This window comes from Drosophila suzukii, chromosome 2L (genome assembly GCF_043229965.1).
Source record: "Drosophila suzukii chromosome 2L, CBGP_Dsuzu_IsoJpt1.0, whole genome shotgun sequence".
In the NCBI taxonomy this organism is placed as follows: Eukaryota; Metazoa; Arthropoda; class Insecta; order Diptera; family Drosophilidae; genus Drosophila; species Drosophila suzukii.
The window spans coordinates 17,851,565-17,866,472 of NC_092080.1; the positions used below are offsets into that span (position 1 = coordinate 17,851,565).

General features: G+C 36.8%; 2 protein-coding genes and 1 pseudogene across 8 annotated transcripts; all 3 read right to left on the reverse strand.

The window, feature by feature from the left end:
- Positions 1-6: 6 nt before the first annotated feature.
- LOC108007590 (sodium- and chloride-dependent neutral and basic amino acid transporter B(0+)-like) lies at positions 7-3,692 on the reverse strand. 7 transcript variants are annotated; one of them, XM_070997402.1, is made up of 9 exons: positions 3,245-3,687; positions 2,763-2,894; positions 2,535-2,710; positions 2,395-2,483; positions 1,705-2,174; positions 1,502-1,647; positions 1,076-1,204; positions 432-638; positions 9-364 (listed from the first exon to the last, which is right to left on the reverse strand). In XM_070997402.1, exons 1-9 carry the CDS (start codon positions 3,405-3,407, stop codon positions 86-88), a joined length of 1,791 nt encoding a protein of 596 aa, XP_070853503.1. In that variant the 5' UTR covers positions 3,408-3,687; the 3' UTR covers positions 9-85. The 7 variants fall into 7 exon arrangements, with proteins under 7 accessions (XP_070853507.1, XP_016926777.3, XP_070853503.1 ...); XM_070997407.1 differs by having other exon boundaries at positions 10-364; positions 1,705-2,177; positions 3,405-3,685; XM_070997398.1 differs by having other exon boundaries at positions 10-364; positions 1,705-2,177; positions 3,245-3,685.
- A 996-nt stretch (positions 3,693-4,688) lies between these two features.
- On the reverse strand, positions 4,689-7,557 carry LOC108010579 (sodium-dependent acetylcholine transporter-like; annotated as a pseudogene).
- Positions 7,558-8,476: 919 nt separating this feature from the next.
- Positions 8,477-14,394, reverse strand: LOC108021614 (sodium- and chloride-dependent glycine transporter 1). Its single transcript, XM_017090414.4, has 11 exons — positions 14,207-14,394; positions 11,840-12,482; positions 10,901-11,032; positions 10,663-10,838; positions 10,558-10,598; positions 10,378-10,498; positions 9,948-10,287; positions 9,675-9,832; positions 9,492-9,620; positions 9,225-9,431; positions 8,477-9,105 (listed from the first exon to the last, which is right to left on the reverse strand). Exons 2-11 carry the CDS (start codon positions 12,198-12,200, stop codon positions 8,845-8,847), a joined length of 1,926 nt encoding a protein of 641 aa, XP_016945903.3. The 5' UTR covers positions 12,201-12,482; positions 14,207-14,394; the 3' UTR covers positions 8,477-8,844.
- Between the last annotated feature and the right edge of the window lie 514 nt (positions 14,395-14,908).

Here is a 14,908-nt window from a genome sequence, read left to right on the forward strand (position 1 = left end):
ATTTTATTTACTGTATTCTATTTTTTTATTATTTGGTTATTATTGATACAATTGTTTTGTACTACAATTGTCATTATATTATTACTTAGTTCACCTCCTCGGTAACCTCAACCAGCTGGTGAGCCTCAGTGTTTCCCACAGTATCTTCATACTTTTGGCGGTGCTCCATCTCAACCGGATACCAATCGGTGGGTCGACAGGTGCGTCTAAGGCGTTCCCAAAAGCTGCCAGTGTTTTGGGATAGGATGTAAAATCCGTAGCCAGGTATTGCCAGAGTGGGTAACCACACCACAACAATGCACATCACAAGGAACTCCATTGAGACGTAAGAATGATCTTCTATGGACCATCCTATTCCTATCGGCTAGTATAATGAAAATATAAATTAAAGGTTTTACAGACATAAAACAAGTTATTAGTCTATAACAAACCATACAAATTAATAAAATACATGGAGCTATGTAACGGAGTATGTAAATCTTCCAGGACGCAAAAGGCTGCCCCAACATAAACTCAACATCCCGCTGGAAATGTTGTTGACCGTAGATCCACAAAACCACCAAAAGAAGCAGTAAATGGAGCAAAATGTTTGAGATAGCGGCATCAGAATAGAAAGAACAAAAGTATGTAATACCATGCTGGAAATATAAGCGAAAATAAGTATAGGTTTGGGAAATAGTCATAAGCCCAAAGTTATTATACTCATGCATAGGATACTATAATCTTTGTTAAAATGTTTGAGCACTGTGAAAGAGAATTTTCGACCCTACAGAGTCCAGCTATTCTTGATCAGTATAACTAGTCATTCCATTTAGTTCAAAAGCTATTAATGCAAAACAAGTTTGAAGTTTGAAAACAGTCCTGATTGGATTGATTATATCCTATAGCTGGTATAGGAACAATCGGGTAAAAGCTATTGACATGAAACATTAAACAACAGATAAATATTGCAGAAGTTCAAAAATTAATTTATTCTATTTTAATTCGGGTAATTTGTAGGTTACTTAAACTTCGTCTTGCTAAAGGTAGTTTCCGAAATCGTTTTTTAAGAGCTTGAGAAATATTAAGTACTTACATTTGTGCAAAAGAAAATGGAACAGAATGCAAGCCCAGCAATAAGGCCAAAGGTAACCTCCTGTTTTCTCTCTCTAAGATCCTCGAACTCGTCAAACAAACTTTGCAAGACAGTGAATATTTGAGTCGACTGAAATGAAAAATATATACTTGAATATTCAAATAACTTATAACTTATATCTATGGTGGGAAAAATCGGTTAATTGAAAGTCGAGTTGAGTAATGAAAACAAGCGTAAAATAAAAGTTAACACGTTTCTTACATTTACAAATAATTTTAATTGCTCGAAAATTGCACTGTCCAAAGTAAATAGTTTTGGCGATTTAATTTAGTAATTTGATTAAATCACTCAATTTCTATTTTCAAGATGTTTATTTTAGTAGGGTTGCAATCAGCTTAAAATATTTAATTGGACACATCAACTTACTATCGAAATAACAGCCGCCATTAATAACGTAGTATAGTAAATTATAGTCCATAGGTTTGGCCAACCCATTGTGGATAAAGCACTGGCACTGGACAAAAACATCAGCCAAACGTTTAATACACGTTTATCAGAAGCGTCAGCAAGCTCTGAAATTTTGAATATAATGCTTAGGAAAGTTTTTGAATTGAAAAAATTGCCATTACCTCTAAAGTGCTGTTCCAGCATACAGGAAACCAAGCCAAACGTAATGAAAATAAAGATTTGTCCAATGGAAATTATCCAACTGTACGACATTATGTTGGTCTTGAACCCATTAAAGCTGGACAATGCTATCACACTGCCCCAGCCAGCTCCAAACGCCTGTATAGCGATGAAAAATGTTGAGGCAGTTCCTAAAGACCAATTATTTGGTTTTGGAGCTATATATTTGCCTAGCCACGATAAATCTCCTGGGAGAAAAAGAAAGCGTACAAAGCACACTAAAAGAAGAATCAGTGTGCAAGTAACCATGTAACGTAAAAATTTTCCAAACTTCGCTGTATCCGAAAATTTATGAAAAATAAATGCAATTACTCCCCAAACTAGAGCGAAGAGGATCACAAAATGCCAGGACAGCTCATATGCATCATCAATTTCCGGTATTCCCCCTTTCTCTCGCAAACCGTCAAAGAAACTGCTACAAAATTAAGAGAACTTTGTAATTGCCATTATTTTTTTTCTGGAGCGTATAAACTAAGTTAAGCTTATGATCAAAGAAAAAATACTTTAAAATATAGTTTTTAAGAAGAGTTGTTGTCAATTAAAAAAAATGTATTCAATTGAATTTTCTTTTGATCACAAATTAAATTAAATAAATTTATAAAATGTGGAATTCATTTTAATTGTCTACTTACTCAAAAAAAATCACGGAAGGTACATGAAGTTCCTTATCTGTAGCGTTTTTAATTTTAGAACGCTCTCCATTATTGGTCTCATTGCATATCTTTAAGAACAAAGAATTTTTTTATTGTTTAATTTGAATCGTTCTTCCTACTGTTGATCGTCCAGAGGTCGCATTAAACCAAGACTTTAAACCTTCACAACTCCAGGGTAAAGTGGGTCGGAAAGAGTTTATTATAAACAATAGCGGAAGAGCAGCGTAAATGCTATAATAATTCAGCATTGAGAGAGTCAGGAAAACGCTCAAGTATCCCATGCCTAAAATCAAGTCTTAATATAAAACGTATAATATCTTTGTCTACCCTTCCTCCTAGAGACTTACCTTTGAAAAAAGGCGACAGGCGAAAGGCGGAGATAAAGCCACAGCTGGAGAACTGGCCCATGAAGGAGTGTATGAATATGATTGGAGCCAAATAAATGACCACATACACAAAATACGGCAATATTCCAAGAACTAGAAAGGTTGGTTAAAATGATACTAGTTTAGTCATCTTTTAGGTCTTAAACTCATATTATAACTGCACAGTCTCGTCTAAGAACTTAATCTCAAGCTATACAATTAAAAGTAATTAACAATTAAAGAGTTGTACTTATCTCTTAATTTTTACATTTTTTCCAATGTTGTTTCTAACAAACGGACATAAAGCGCATATAAACACATTAGAATAAAGTTCTAAATTTAGTTCAGTAATGGTATTCAAATTTATCAGCAACGTAACGCCCATAAAACGATTAAGCTAACCCTGGAGCTTGTTAGCCCTGTTATATAACATAAGAAAAGCGCAATTCATTTTGATTACTTACTGCCCATATCCGAAAGTAAGTAATACATGAAATCAAAGACATCCATCTTCATAGCTAATCCTACGCAGGCAAATATATAGTCCGTAGGTTTTTCCCACTTCCCTCGATTCAGATCGGGAGAAAATACCTTTTTCCCAGTGTCATATGATGTTTCACATACCATATTGCTAATTGGGATTATTAGGTGTTTTTTATAAATGCACGAACAAATTTTACTCGGCTATGAAGGTAATATTATGCGTACAGCGAACGATCCGCTGACGTTTTTCCTTAAATAGTCGGACTAAAATGTAGACCCGATGCTAGCGAACTGAATCCGATCTCGACGGCAAGCCGATGTTCAGCTCATCGCACTGAACTGAGATGCTCATACTACTTATTATATTCTGGGGCGTCACAGAAATTTCATCCCACTAAAAAATAATTTTAACTTAAATAGACGGATTGAAATCTATATTGAGTGAAATTTATTCCGAATCACATAAAAACTGTGTTCCACTTTGATTTAATTCTCAACCGTGTACCAAAATTTGAAAATCGGATTTAAATCCAATTAGATGCCTAAGGTGCATTGCAAATGGGTAACCTCCCTGAACTTGCATTGCCACAGGTAGTACCAACGTTCTTCTTTGTATACCCGTTACACGTTTAGTAAAAGGGTATAATAGATTCGTCGGAAAGTATGTAACAGGTAGAAGGAAGCGTTTCCGACCCCATAAAGTAGATAAATTCTTGATCAGGATAACTAAACGAGTCGATCTAGCCATGTCCGTCTGTCCGTATGAACGCTGAGATCTCGGAAACTATAAGAGGTAGAATGTTGCGACTTGGCATACAAATTATTTGGTTTCTTGTGCAACGAAAGCTTGTTTTAGCTGAGTGCCACGCCAACTCTAACGCCCACAAACGACCATATCACTAAAACCTGTCCAGCGCCCAGCATTTGAAAAAATATTTTGTAAAAACTTAAATGATAGTGTTTTCTTATTACCAAATCCCATCAACATGCCAAAAGTTTTTTAAATCGTAACCGTCACCAAAACGTTATAACCAAATAAAAATCAATATTTTACAAATTCAGTCGAGACTACACACCACATGCAGCAAATCAGCTGTTTTCACTAATACACCACCAGCCGCTAGAAGCGCTGTGGGCTAGCTGCTGTTATAGGCTAGGTGGCGCTAGGTAGCGCTTAAAGGCGCTAGCCACAATCAAGCATAAATCCATCCCTCTTGCACTCTCTTTAGCTGAGTAGCGGTTATCTATTAGTCCAGGCCGTTGATTATAGCGTTTTTCTTGTCCTTATAGAAAGGTATTTTTAAGGTGGTTACACTAAAAAACCGTGTGTTTATACCCTCAAGTTTGATTAACTATCCGGATTTTATACGCACTTTTCATGTTGGAAACCGAAAACCGTTTATAACATTTGTATTTATTTCTGCATTCATGAAAACTACAAATTTGGTATTGCTACTTAGTTTACATCTTCTATAACCTCAAAGAGCTGGTGGGTCTCAGTGGTTCCTTCCTCGTACTTCTGGCGGTGCTCTATCTCAACCGGATACCAATCGGTGGGTCGACAGGTGCGTCTAGGGTGATCGCAAAAGGTGCCAGTGCTTTCGGATAGGTTGTAAAATCCGTAGCCAGGTATTGCCAGAATTGGTAAACACACCAGAACTATGCACGTCACAAGGATCACTTTAGACAAAAGAGTGAGGTCCAATATGGACAAACTTATTCCTGACAGCTAGTAAAAAAGCATCAACTCAAGTATTAAGTAAAAATTAAATAATAACTTAAGACAAACCATACAAATCACTAAAAATACTGGAGCTATGAATCGGAGCATGTAAATCTTCCAGGAGGCGAACGGCTGACCCAACATAAACTCAACATCCCGCTGGAAACCTTCTCGACCGTAGATCCATAAAATCACTAGTAATAGCAGTAAATGGAGCACACTGTGTGAAATAAGGCCATCAATAGCGAAATGAATAAAGTAATCAATACCGTGCTGGAAAATATAGAACAAGAGTAAGTTTAATTCAATTTTGAACATTAATAAGTTGGTTAGGAGCCTATTTTAATTTTAGTTTCTTACATTTGTGCAGAAGAAAATGGAACACACTGCAAGACCACCAATTAGGCTAAAGGTAACCTTTTGTTTTCTTACTCTGAGTTCCTCAAACTCATCAAACAAACTTTGCAATGCAGTGAATATTTGAGTCGTCTGAAAGGGAAAATATATATGTGAGAACTTAAGTCGATCCAATCACTATTGTTTTCCTCACAGTTTTATTTTAGCATAGGGAATTGGGTTTTTTACTTTGACAATTATTTTCAGACCCTTGGTTTAAATAGTTATTCCTATGAATGAAAAATAATACCAAACTGACTTACTATGGAAATAACAGCCGCCATTAACAATGCAGTATAATAAATAAAAGTCCACAGGTTTGCCCAACTCGTTGTAGATAATGCACTGGCACTGCCTAAAAGCATTTGCCAAATATTGTTTACGTATGTTTTATCAAATACTTCAACAAGTCCTGAAATAGTAGTTCTATCTTTAGTAAATGATATGAAAAATTAAAAAAGTTAATACCTTTGAAGTATTGTTCCAGCATAAAGGAAACCATTCCAAACATAATGAAGATAAAAATCTGTCCAAAAGAAATAATCCAACTGTACGACATTATGTTGGTCTTGAATCTATTGAAACTGGACAGGGCTATCACACCGCCCCATCCAGCTCCAAACGCTTGTGTAGCGATGAGGAACGACGAGACAGTCCCCATAGCCCAATTCCCTGGTTTTGGAGATATATATTCGCCTAGCCACGAAAGACCTCCTGGAAGAAAAAGAAAGCGCACAAAGCACACTAGAAGAAGAATCAGTGTCCCAATAACCATGTAGCGTATAAATTTTCCAAACTTCGCCGGCTCTGAAAATGTATAAAAAATAATTGCAATTACTGCCCAAACTAGAGCGAAGAGGCCAACTAAAGGCCAGGATAGCTCGTAGTCATTATTAATACCCGGAATTCCTCTTTCTCGTCAAAGTGATCCCTACAAATTTAAAACGAAAAGATGTTTAATGTTAAAAACACTTGCAAATCTTTAGTACTGAAGGATCAACTGTTTTACGCTTGGAAAAAATTTGAAATAATACTTACAGAAAGAAGAGCGTGGAAGGTACATGAAGTATTTTATAACCTGAGTTGTTTTTGAATTCAGAGTACTCCCCACTAATCGAAACTTTACATATCTTAAAGATTCAAGAAAATGTTATTATTTTTTTGGATATTTCTTTAAACACATTTCCTACAGTCGATCGTCCAGAGGTCGTATTGAACCAAGATGTTAAGCCTTCACAACTCCAAGGTAGAGTGGGTCGAAAAGAGTGTATAATGAAGAAAAGCGGAAGAGCAGCATAAATGCTATAATAAATTAGCATTGAGAGAGTCAAAAAAACGCTCACATATCACATGCCTAAAATTAAATTTTAATATAAACGTATAATATCTGTGTCTACCCTGGTAAGACACTTACCTTTGAAAAAAGGCGACAGGCGAAAGGCGGAGATAAAGCCGCTGCTGGAGAACTGTCCCATAAAAGAGTGCATGACTATACTCGGAACCAAAAAAATAAACATATGCACAAAATACGGCAATATTCGAAGAACTATGAAAGATCGTTAAAAATAATATAAGTTTAGTCCTCTTTTATGTCTAAAACTTATTGTAAAACTGAATGAATCTTGTTCATGAAAATAATCTCTAGCTATAAATTCGTAAGCCAGTATGCCAAAAATTAACGTATTTGCAATGATTGTACATGGTTCTTACCTTTTTGTTTTATGCATTACATAAAATATTATTTTTTAATAAAGAAAAAAAATGTGCCAACAAACTTATAAAACTCAAGTCTATATATAGTATTAAGTTTGATGCTGATCAGCAGCTCAACGCCCCTAAAAAGATTCGGACAATCTACTGAACGAGGCTCTATAAAAAAACCCAAGCAAAAGAGATAGCACTAGTCGTTTTTATTACTTACTGCCCATATCGTGGGTCGTATAATAAGTAGTATCAAAAAGATCCAGTTTTAGAGCTAATCCAATGCAGGCAAATATATAGTCAGTGGGCTTTTCCCAATTCCCTCGATTCAAATCGGGAGAAAAGGCCTTTTGCCCAGTGCCATACGAAGTTTCGTATACCATATTGTAATTTATGAAATTAATATTTTTTTTTGTGTATTTTGTGTGCAGCAAACGATCCGCGAGCGTTTTACTTTGAATAGACGAATTAAATAGTTCAACCACTGCCGGCGAAGTGAATCCAATACAGACAGCAAGTCTATTCCAACGGACTGATATGCTCATCCTTTAAATTAGCCTATTTATGTTTGCTCTTTAATTCAGTTTGGATTTGCATTATTTTACTGCGGACACTATTTTGAAATATAATTATATTTTAGGGTCTATATGTGCAAAAAAGTATAAAACATTTTTTGTTTTATATATAAACATTTTAAGGGTATTTTCATTGTCTACCAAAAATTTTCTTCTCTGGCATTTTCATTTAAATTTATATTAACAGAGCTCTCATATCTGCGCCATTTTGCTTTTGTTCGTTTACATTGTCAAGTTCATTGCGATGAGGGAACTAGAATTTTTTTTTGTGCTCGGAAAATGGGCAGACAAGAAAACAGAAGGAAAACTTTATAAGCTAATCAAAATGAGTAAAAACATTTACGCTTAATCTCTTGATTTCAATAATGCCCTAATTAAGAGTTTAGCGTCGAATCACTCCAAGTGGTTTGGCTATTAAAGCATTACATTTGATTGAATCAATATTCTGATTTAACCTTAACAGTAACAGGTATGTACATATTTTCTTAAACAGTAACTACGAATTGCAATCAAAATAAAAAATAAAAAATTAAACTATTTTTTCAAATATGTTAAAAAAACTTTACTTAGTTTACAATACAATGACCAAGGTTTTTTGTTTGTATAAGTATTTTGCACGAGGCAGATCATCACACACATCATTGGGCTGCTCCCGATGTACACTTTGTGTGTGGCGGCAGAGAGCAAGCAGATCAATTCCCTAAGCCCGCCCTATTAAAGACTTAATAACATTTTATGAATTTATTGTATCTCCAATATATGTGAACTTTAAATAAAATACTTCCCGTTTAGTTTAAAATCCATCTTAAAAACATCGATTACATGGCTAAAAGGTAAAACTTTATTATATCGTAACAATATTTTTTGGCCGAAGCTTGTTGAACTTTTTAGTAGGCAACTACTAAATATCACCAGTTTATTGTTCACTAAAGCTAGCATTTGGAAAATATCAGTACAACTTCATTATAAAATCCAACGATCACTACTAGCACTTGATCCGTATTTGTATATAGTACTCGTGTGCGTCTGTGTTAGTATGGATTTTGTGTGTGCATTGGTGTGACCGTGTACGTGAGTGTGACCACATATGGGTGTATAATAAAAGTGAGTTCAGTTCAGTTCATTTGTCATGTGGCGACGCCTTAAGTGTTGAGTTTTGATCTAAAGAGTATTCGATATTTAGGCACTATGTGGTATTGGCATTGGCATCGATCACCAGCATCTCGGAGATGCCCATGATTTCCTCGTAAAATCGACGGTTGTCCGCATCCACCGGATGCCAGTCATGTGGTGCGAGGCACTGTTGCAATCGCTGGCGCCAGCCGCCATTCGTACGACACACCTTATAAACCATATACGATATGGCCGTTAAGATGATCAATCCCTGACTCATGTAAATTAGGACGTCGTGGATGCGATCACGCGAAAATAAATAAGTGAGCTGGAACTGAAAGAAAAAGGGGATATTAATAACTGCGGAAACTTATTTACTCAATCTCTTGGGTACTACAAGAAGATGTTATAAAATTCAATTCGGGTTACCTTTCATTCCAGGCCACTACTTACCAAACACAGTCCCAGAAAAATGGGTGTGACAAAGCGTATGAAGAATATTTTGAAACTTGAGATCGTTTTGCCCAGCATAAACTGCAAATCGCACTGGAATCGGACGCGACCATAAACCCAAGTGGTCATCAGCAGAAGCACTCCCGAGATAAACACATGGGTAAACACCGCCAAATTGGGCAGCTGAGTCAGCTGACTGAAGCCCAACTGGAAAACAAATTTCAAAATCAGTCAATACTTTCAATAGTTCGTTAACTCCATTCCCACCTGAGTACAAAAATAAACTGAGGAGGCCGTGAGGCAGAAGACCAATGAAGATATTACTATCGTTCTTTTCGATCGCAACGTCTCGAACTCATCAAACAAGGCAGTTATGACAGACATCATTTGGATTATCTAAATATACAAATAAATTAATTATATTATATTTATATTGAAAATGTAACTTACCAAGGCACATAGTTCCGACAAGAATAGCATGCCAAAGAAGAGAAAGGACCAGAGATTTGGTGTCGTCGTAAACCTCCCAAACAAGTAGGAGAAACAGAGGTACAGGAACTGCATATGATGCTTCTCATCCACATGCAAAGGCATCATGCCCACATGGTCTAGATAAATAATTAAATTATAAAAGTTATTAAAAATTGTAAAATAAAATTTCTAATACAAATAAATACAAGTCGGGATATAATGAGTAGACAGTAATATTGTCTTTATGCCCACCTTCAAAGTGATCGTGGGCCACATTGCAGCAGAGAAGTCCCATTAAGCCGATCGTGATATGAGTAAGGCACACCCAGAAGCTCAATCTTTCGGCATCGCTGCGGAAGTTGTTGTAGCTCGACAGGGTTATAATACTGCCCCATCCCGGACCCAAGGCCACTCCGGCCATCAGAAGGGCGGTGCGGACCGTGGCAATAATGCTATCTAAGCTATCCACCTGGGGCAACCAGTAATATTGCAGAGTATCAAACGTGACTTGTTCGTGAATAACCACGTATAGAAATACAGCCACAAAAAAACCGAACATCAGTATACAGAAACATCGCAGGGCTTTACCAATCTGAAAGTGTACAAAACTAAACTTAATAATGCTCTGACTTTTTAGAGGTAAATTAAAAATATAGATGTTTACGGGTACCTAAATACTTACAAAAGCCACAGGCTTATAAAGCAAGGCCAGAACCACCAGCCAAATGGCCAAAACGCCAATGAGCATTGACCAAGATATGCTCATTGGATTGGAACCTTCTTGAGTAGAGGCAATCGTTGATCTAGAGAATGTGAAGACATTAGCTTAAGCTCAACCTAAAGTAGTTTGTATCATTCTCACCTAAAGAACTCCACGGTGGAATGGGGATCGACTCTATAGTCCTAGAAAAATACAACTTCATGAAGTAACCGCAAACATAACAATACAAATTAACACCAAACTCACATTTTCATCGTAGTTGTCGTGCAAGGAACATTCCTTGGTATTCCATGTGTTGTTGCAACTCATCCAGGGTAACACCCTATGCAGGGAATTCACGGTGTAGATAAGGGGCACCACAGCTCCAATACAATAGTAGGTTAGAGTGCCCAGATTGAGGAGCAGAATGGCGTAGCCGATGCCTAAAAGTATACAATAATGGTTGGAATATTAAACAGATACCAACTTCTTTCAGATTACCCACCTTTGAATATGGGCGCCACACGAAATGCAGAGATCGATCCAGAAGATGAGAATTGTCCCAGAAATGCTTGGATCAAAAATATGGGCAGCGAGTAGAAGAACATTCCCATAAGGTAGGCGATTATGAAAAACACTAGAGGGAATATAAAATAAAATATTTATTTTAAATATTAATAACTGTTGTACAGATAAAAACATGGATTATAACCTAATAATATGAAACATATATATTTTTCTGAGTGATTGAAACCCATTCTGAACTCTGACTACTCTTAGTTGTTATATATCAATAGCTATTTCCTACATTGTACACTCATTAGCCGTGACGAGCCCTGTGATTACTTGACTTATCTTAAATACGGTGAGCAATGCAATTATGAAATCAATTAATTGGTGATTACCAACAACCAAATCGTTTTAAAACAAGTTTCTGAGATAATTAGGGTCGACTAATGACTGGGACTCTGGGATAGTTGTTTTATATTTGCGGTAATGACAACCCCTGCTGTTCACCTTATCACTTGCGAAATATGATTACTGTTTAAAGTCAACGCAAAAAGCCGTCATGTACGCAGTCCTGATAACCTTTGGTTTAGTTAATTGAAATTTTATTGATAGCATATGGAAATGGCAACAAAGTGGAAAAACCAACTCAATAATTAAATAAAATTTAATGAAATTTCGTATAGGAATTACATTGTTATCTAAGCAGAAATAACAAAGGAAAGTAAAATCAAATAAATCGTATTGAAGATTTTGAATACCGATCGAAAATATTTCATACTCTGAATTTTTAGGGATTATAAATAGTCAGTATAGTATATTTATTGGTCTATTCATGATGTTTTTTTAGTGTGTACTCATATTTTATTGCTCTTATGGGAGGTAACAACTTTTAAGTACCTTTTCCCTGGATCTAAGAATGCTTAAGGGTACTTACGCCAACCGCCGTGAAGTATTCCAAAGGTGGAGAGCTCGGAGAAAATCAGCGAGCTGAAGGCGAGTGTGCAGCTGGCGAAGTAGAAGTCCACCGATTTGGCCCATCGACCGCGTGATTTATCATGGCGATAGGGTCGCTCCAGGGTATCGTAGGCACTTCCCGATCGCACGGCCATGCTGTGCACCTGTCTCATGCGGATTTGGCGGGCCGCGTAGGTCAAACTGCCACCCATTCCACCTCCGGACTCCAGTTCCGCTCCCTCGCCCGTGAAATCTTCGGGCAGTCCGGAACCATGTTCGCTATTTTCACAGTCGCCCAGGAGAATGCAGTTGTTGAGCTGCTCACCGCAGATGCCCTTCATGGTGGGTCATCAGGTGAGGCAGTGGCCACCAGGTGAGAAATGCCAAACACCCGAGACTCCAAAGTCTCAATTAAAATTTCACAGATGCTCTTCGTTCCAAGTTCATGCCGTTTTGTTCCGCTTATGTTTTGGTTTGCTTATTTTTTTTAGCACTCTGACCTAGTTTTAAGCAGCGTTTTTCTGGGTCACTTCACGAATAACAAGTTGTAGAATTCTGATCTTTAAGTTAACTTCTAATGGGCTATGATTTGCCACCGGCGGCTTCACCCCGCACTCGTAAACCTTAGACGAAATTAAACCCGATTTTGATTACTCCGGGCGCCAAGCAATCAGCTCCGATGCTCAGCGACAAATGATGCTATTCGATGGGGATTGCCGTTCTCAAGCGACGCCAAATGAAGCAGTATTATAGGCAGCACCAACAACAAAGAGCCCAACAACTCACAAATTTAATTAAATATATAAGTCTTGATACGTCGCTTTTTCGTGCAATGCGTATGTGAGTTTGCAGCGATTATATGGGATGTACAGTGTGACGAGTACTTGAATACTTTAAATTACACGCACTTGTTTTTGTTTCTAAAATATAAGAAATTATAGGAAGTAATTTATTGAATAGGTACATAAATGGTTTCATTTTTTGTAAGAACTTTTATTGCCCAATATTGAAAATAATAAATTATTTTAAATTAAATTCCAAAAAATTATTTTATCAATCTTTTTTAATAATAATCAAAAGAAACGATTGACACCTTATTATAAATTATTAATAATTTAACTGAAAAAATATATATACTTAATTTTTCCTAATATAGGACTGCCATAGCTTGTCCAACCTGTCGATGGTTCCGACGGTTCTTTAAATGGCTCGTACCTATCCTATTATCAGCAACGCGAAACAAAGAAAAATTCCAACTGAAGGGGAAATCAAAACAAATGGAAATGTATTTTTAAAAACAAAGCTATCGAACAGAATCGAATCGAATCGCATCGCAACAAAGTAAAGCGCATGAAAATAAAAGCCAACGGAAAAGTGAACGGGGGCAATGGACAGCTGATGGTGCTTTTCCCACCCCCAAGCCCATTTCAGCTCTCTTCGCACTCAATGCCGGTGGTCTACGGAGCGTATACTTGACATTGCTCATACGTACGGGTGGCCGAAAAAGAGGCAGCTCTCTGGTTCTCTCTTGGCCAAAACGATTTCAACAAGTAAGGCGATAAAAAGCGGAGGCAACGTGTAAAAGGGTGCGCGAAAGTCAGCTGTTTTTTGTTTTGTTCCAAGCTGTGGCAATTGTGTAATTCAAGGGAAATTTTCTGACTTTTTATATCTTCCTGGCTCTACGCGTTTTGGACACCGATGACGCTGTTGATTTGGTGTGGCTCCATTTATGAGTAAATTAGTGAGTGCACCGAATGCGGCGAACGTGTCCAATTAGTCGAATCAAAATGTTTACAAACAAACACTCTGCTGTGCGCAATAAATTTGCGAAAAAAATTTGAAATGGCCAAGAGGAAAGCACAAACAAATATATACACAGTGAAAAAGCGGTCTACACAAGTTCAATACTATAACTTTAAGGCTTCCTCTGGCATTAATCATGGCATATATATATTAAATACATCTTAAATTTTGAAAGTTTAAAAATAATTTATAAGAATTTTTAAATAGAAATTCCAAAAAGAAATAAATAATTATTATTTTTGAGAAATATATGTTTGTTTAGTTTCCAGAAAACCATATAACAAGGTAATGACCATTGATATACCAATTTTATCTTTGAGTGTGCAGAAATATTTTCGCATGCTTGTGGGCAAAAGACGCAAAAAGTTGGCGTCTCAAGTGTTGGCCAAGTCTGTGGGGCAGAACCTTTCCCCCCCTCTCCCCTTTCTTCAACATTTTCCTCCCATCTAAAAGACTATGCACATATAGATAACGATATTGGCGCCACATAAACTCAATATGTCCCGTTATCATCCGTTCGTAATCTCAACCATCTGAAACTCACATTTGCATGCACCTGCATGCAGTGCACTTTTCTATTTTGCTCGTGCGACACTTTTTGCAATCACGCACAAAACCCCTGCAAAACTAGCACTGCGCGAATGTTAATCGAAACCCGAATCTCGATCTGAACCCGAATCGGAAAAGGCTGCGACTGCGACGCACGTTGTCGGCGCGTCTGCCAGCGAACGACTGAAAACTGAAGAGTGAAAACACAGCCAGATAGTCGCCGAATGTCAGACGAGTGCGAGTGTTGCTGTTGTGACTGCTGATGTTGCTGCTGTTGCTGCTGCAGATGTTGCTCGTGTCTCTTATCGCAGTTGCTGCTGTGTGCTACTTTTACTCTTCGGGTGAAATGCAAAAGAGTGGCAGAAAGAAAGAGCGCAGTTAACCCATCAGCTTATTTTTTAAATACTCTACAGGTAAAGTAAGTCCGAGACACATTAGTTAAACTGTATTGGAAACTACAAAAAATATTATTTTTAAAAGACAAAATTGAAAAATACAAATTAACAAGTTAGAGATTATCTTAAAAAAATGCAAACAGCTCTTTAATTTGAAATATCTATCTTAAAGATTTTAAATCATTATAAATTAAACTATAAGTTTCTATTTTAATGGTTTGTATCATACCATAACATATATCATCATATCAAAATGTTTACAATGAATGGTTTTGCAATTACGCTTGTGTTTGGATAATATA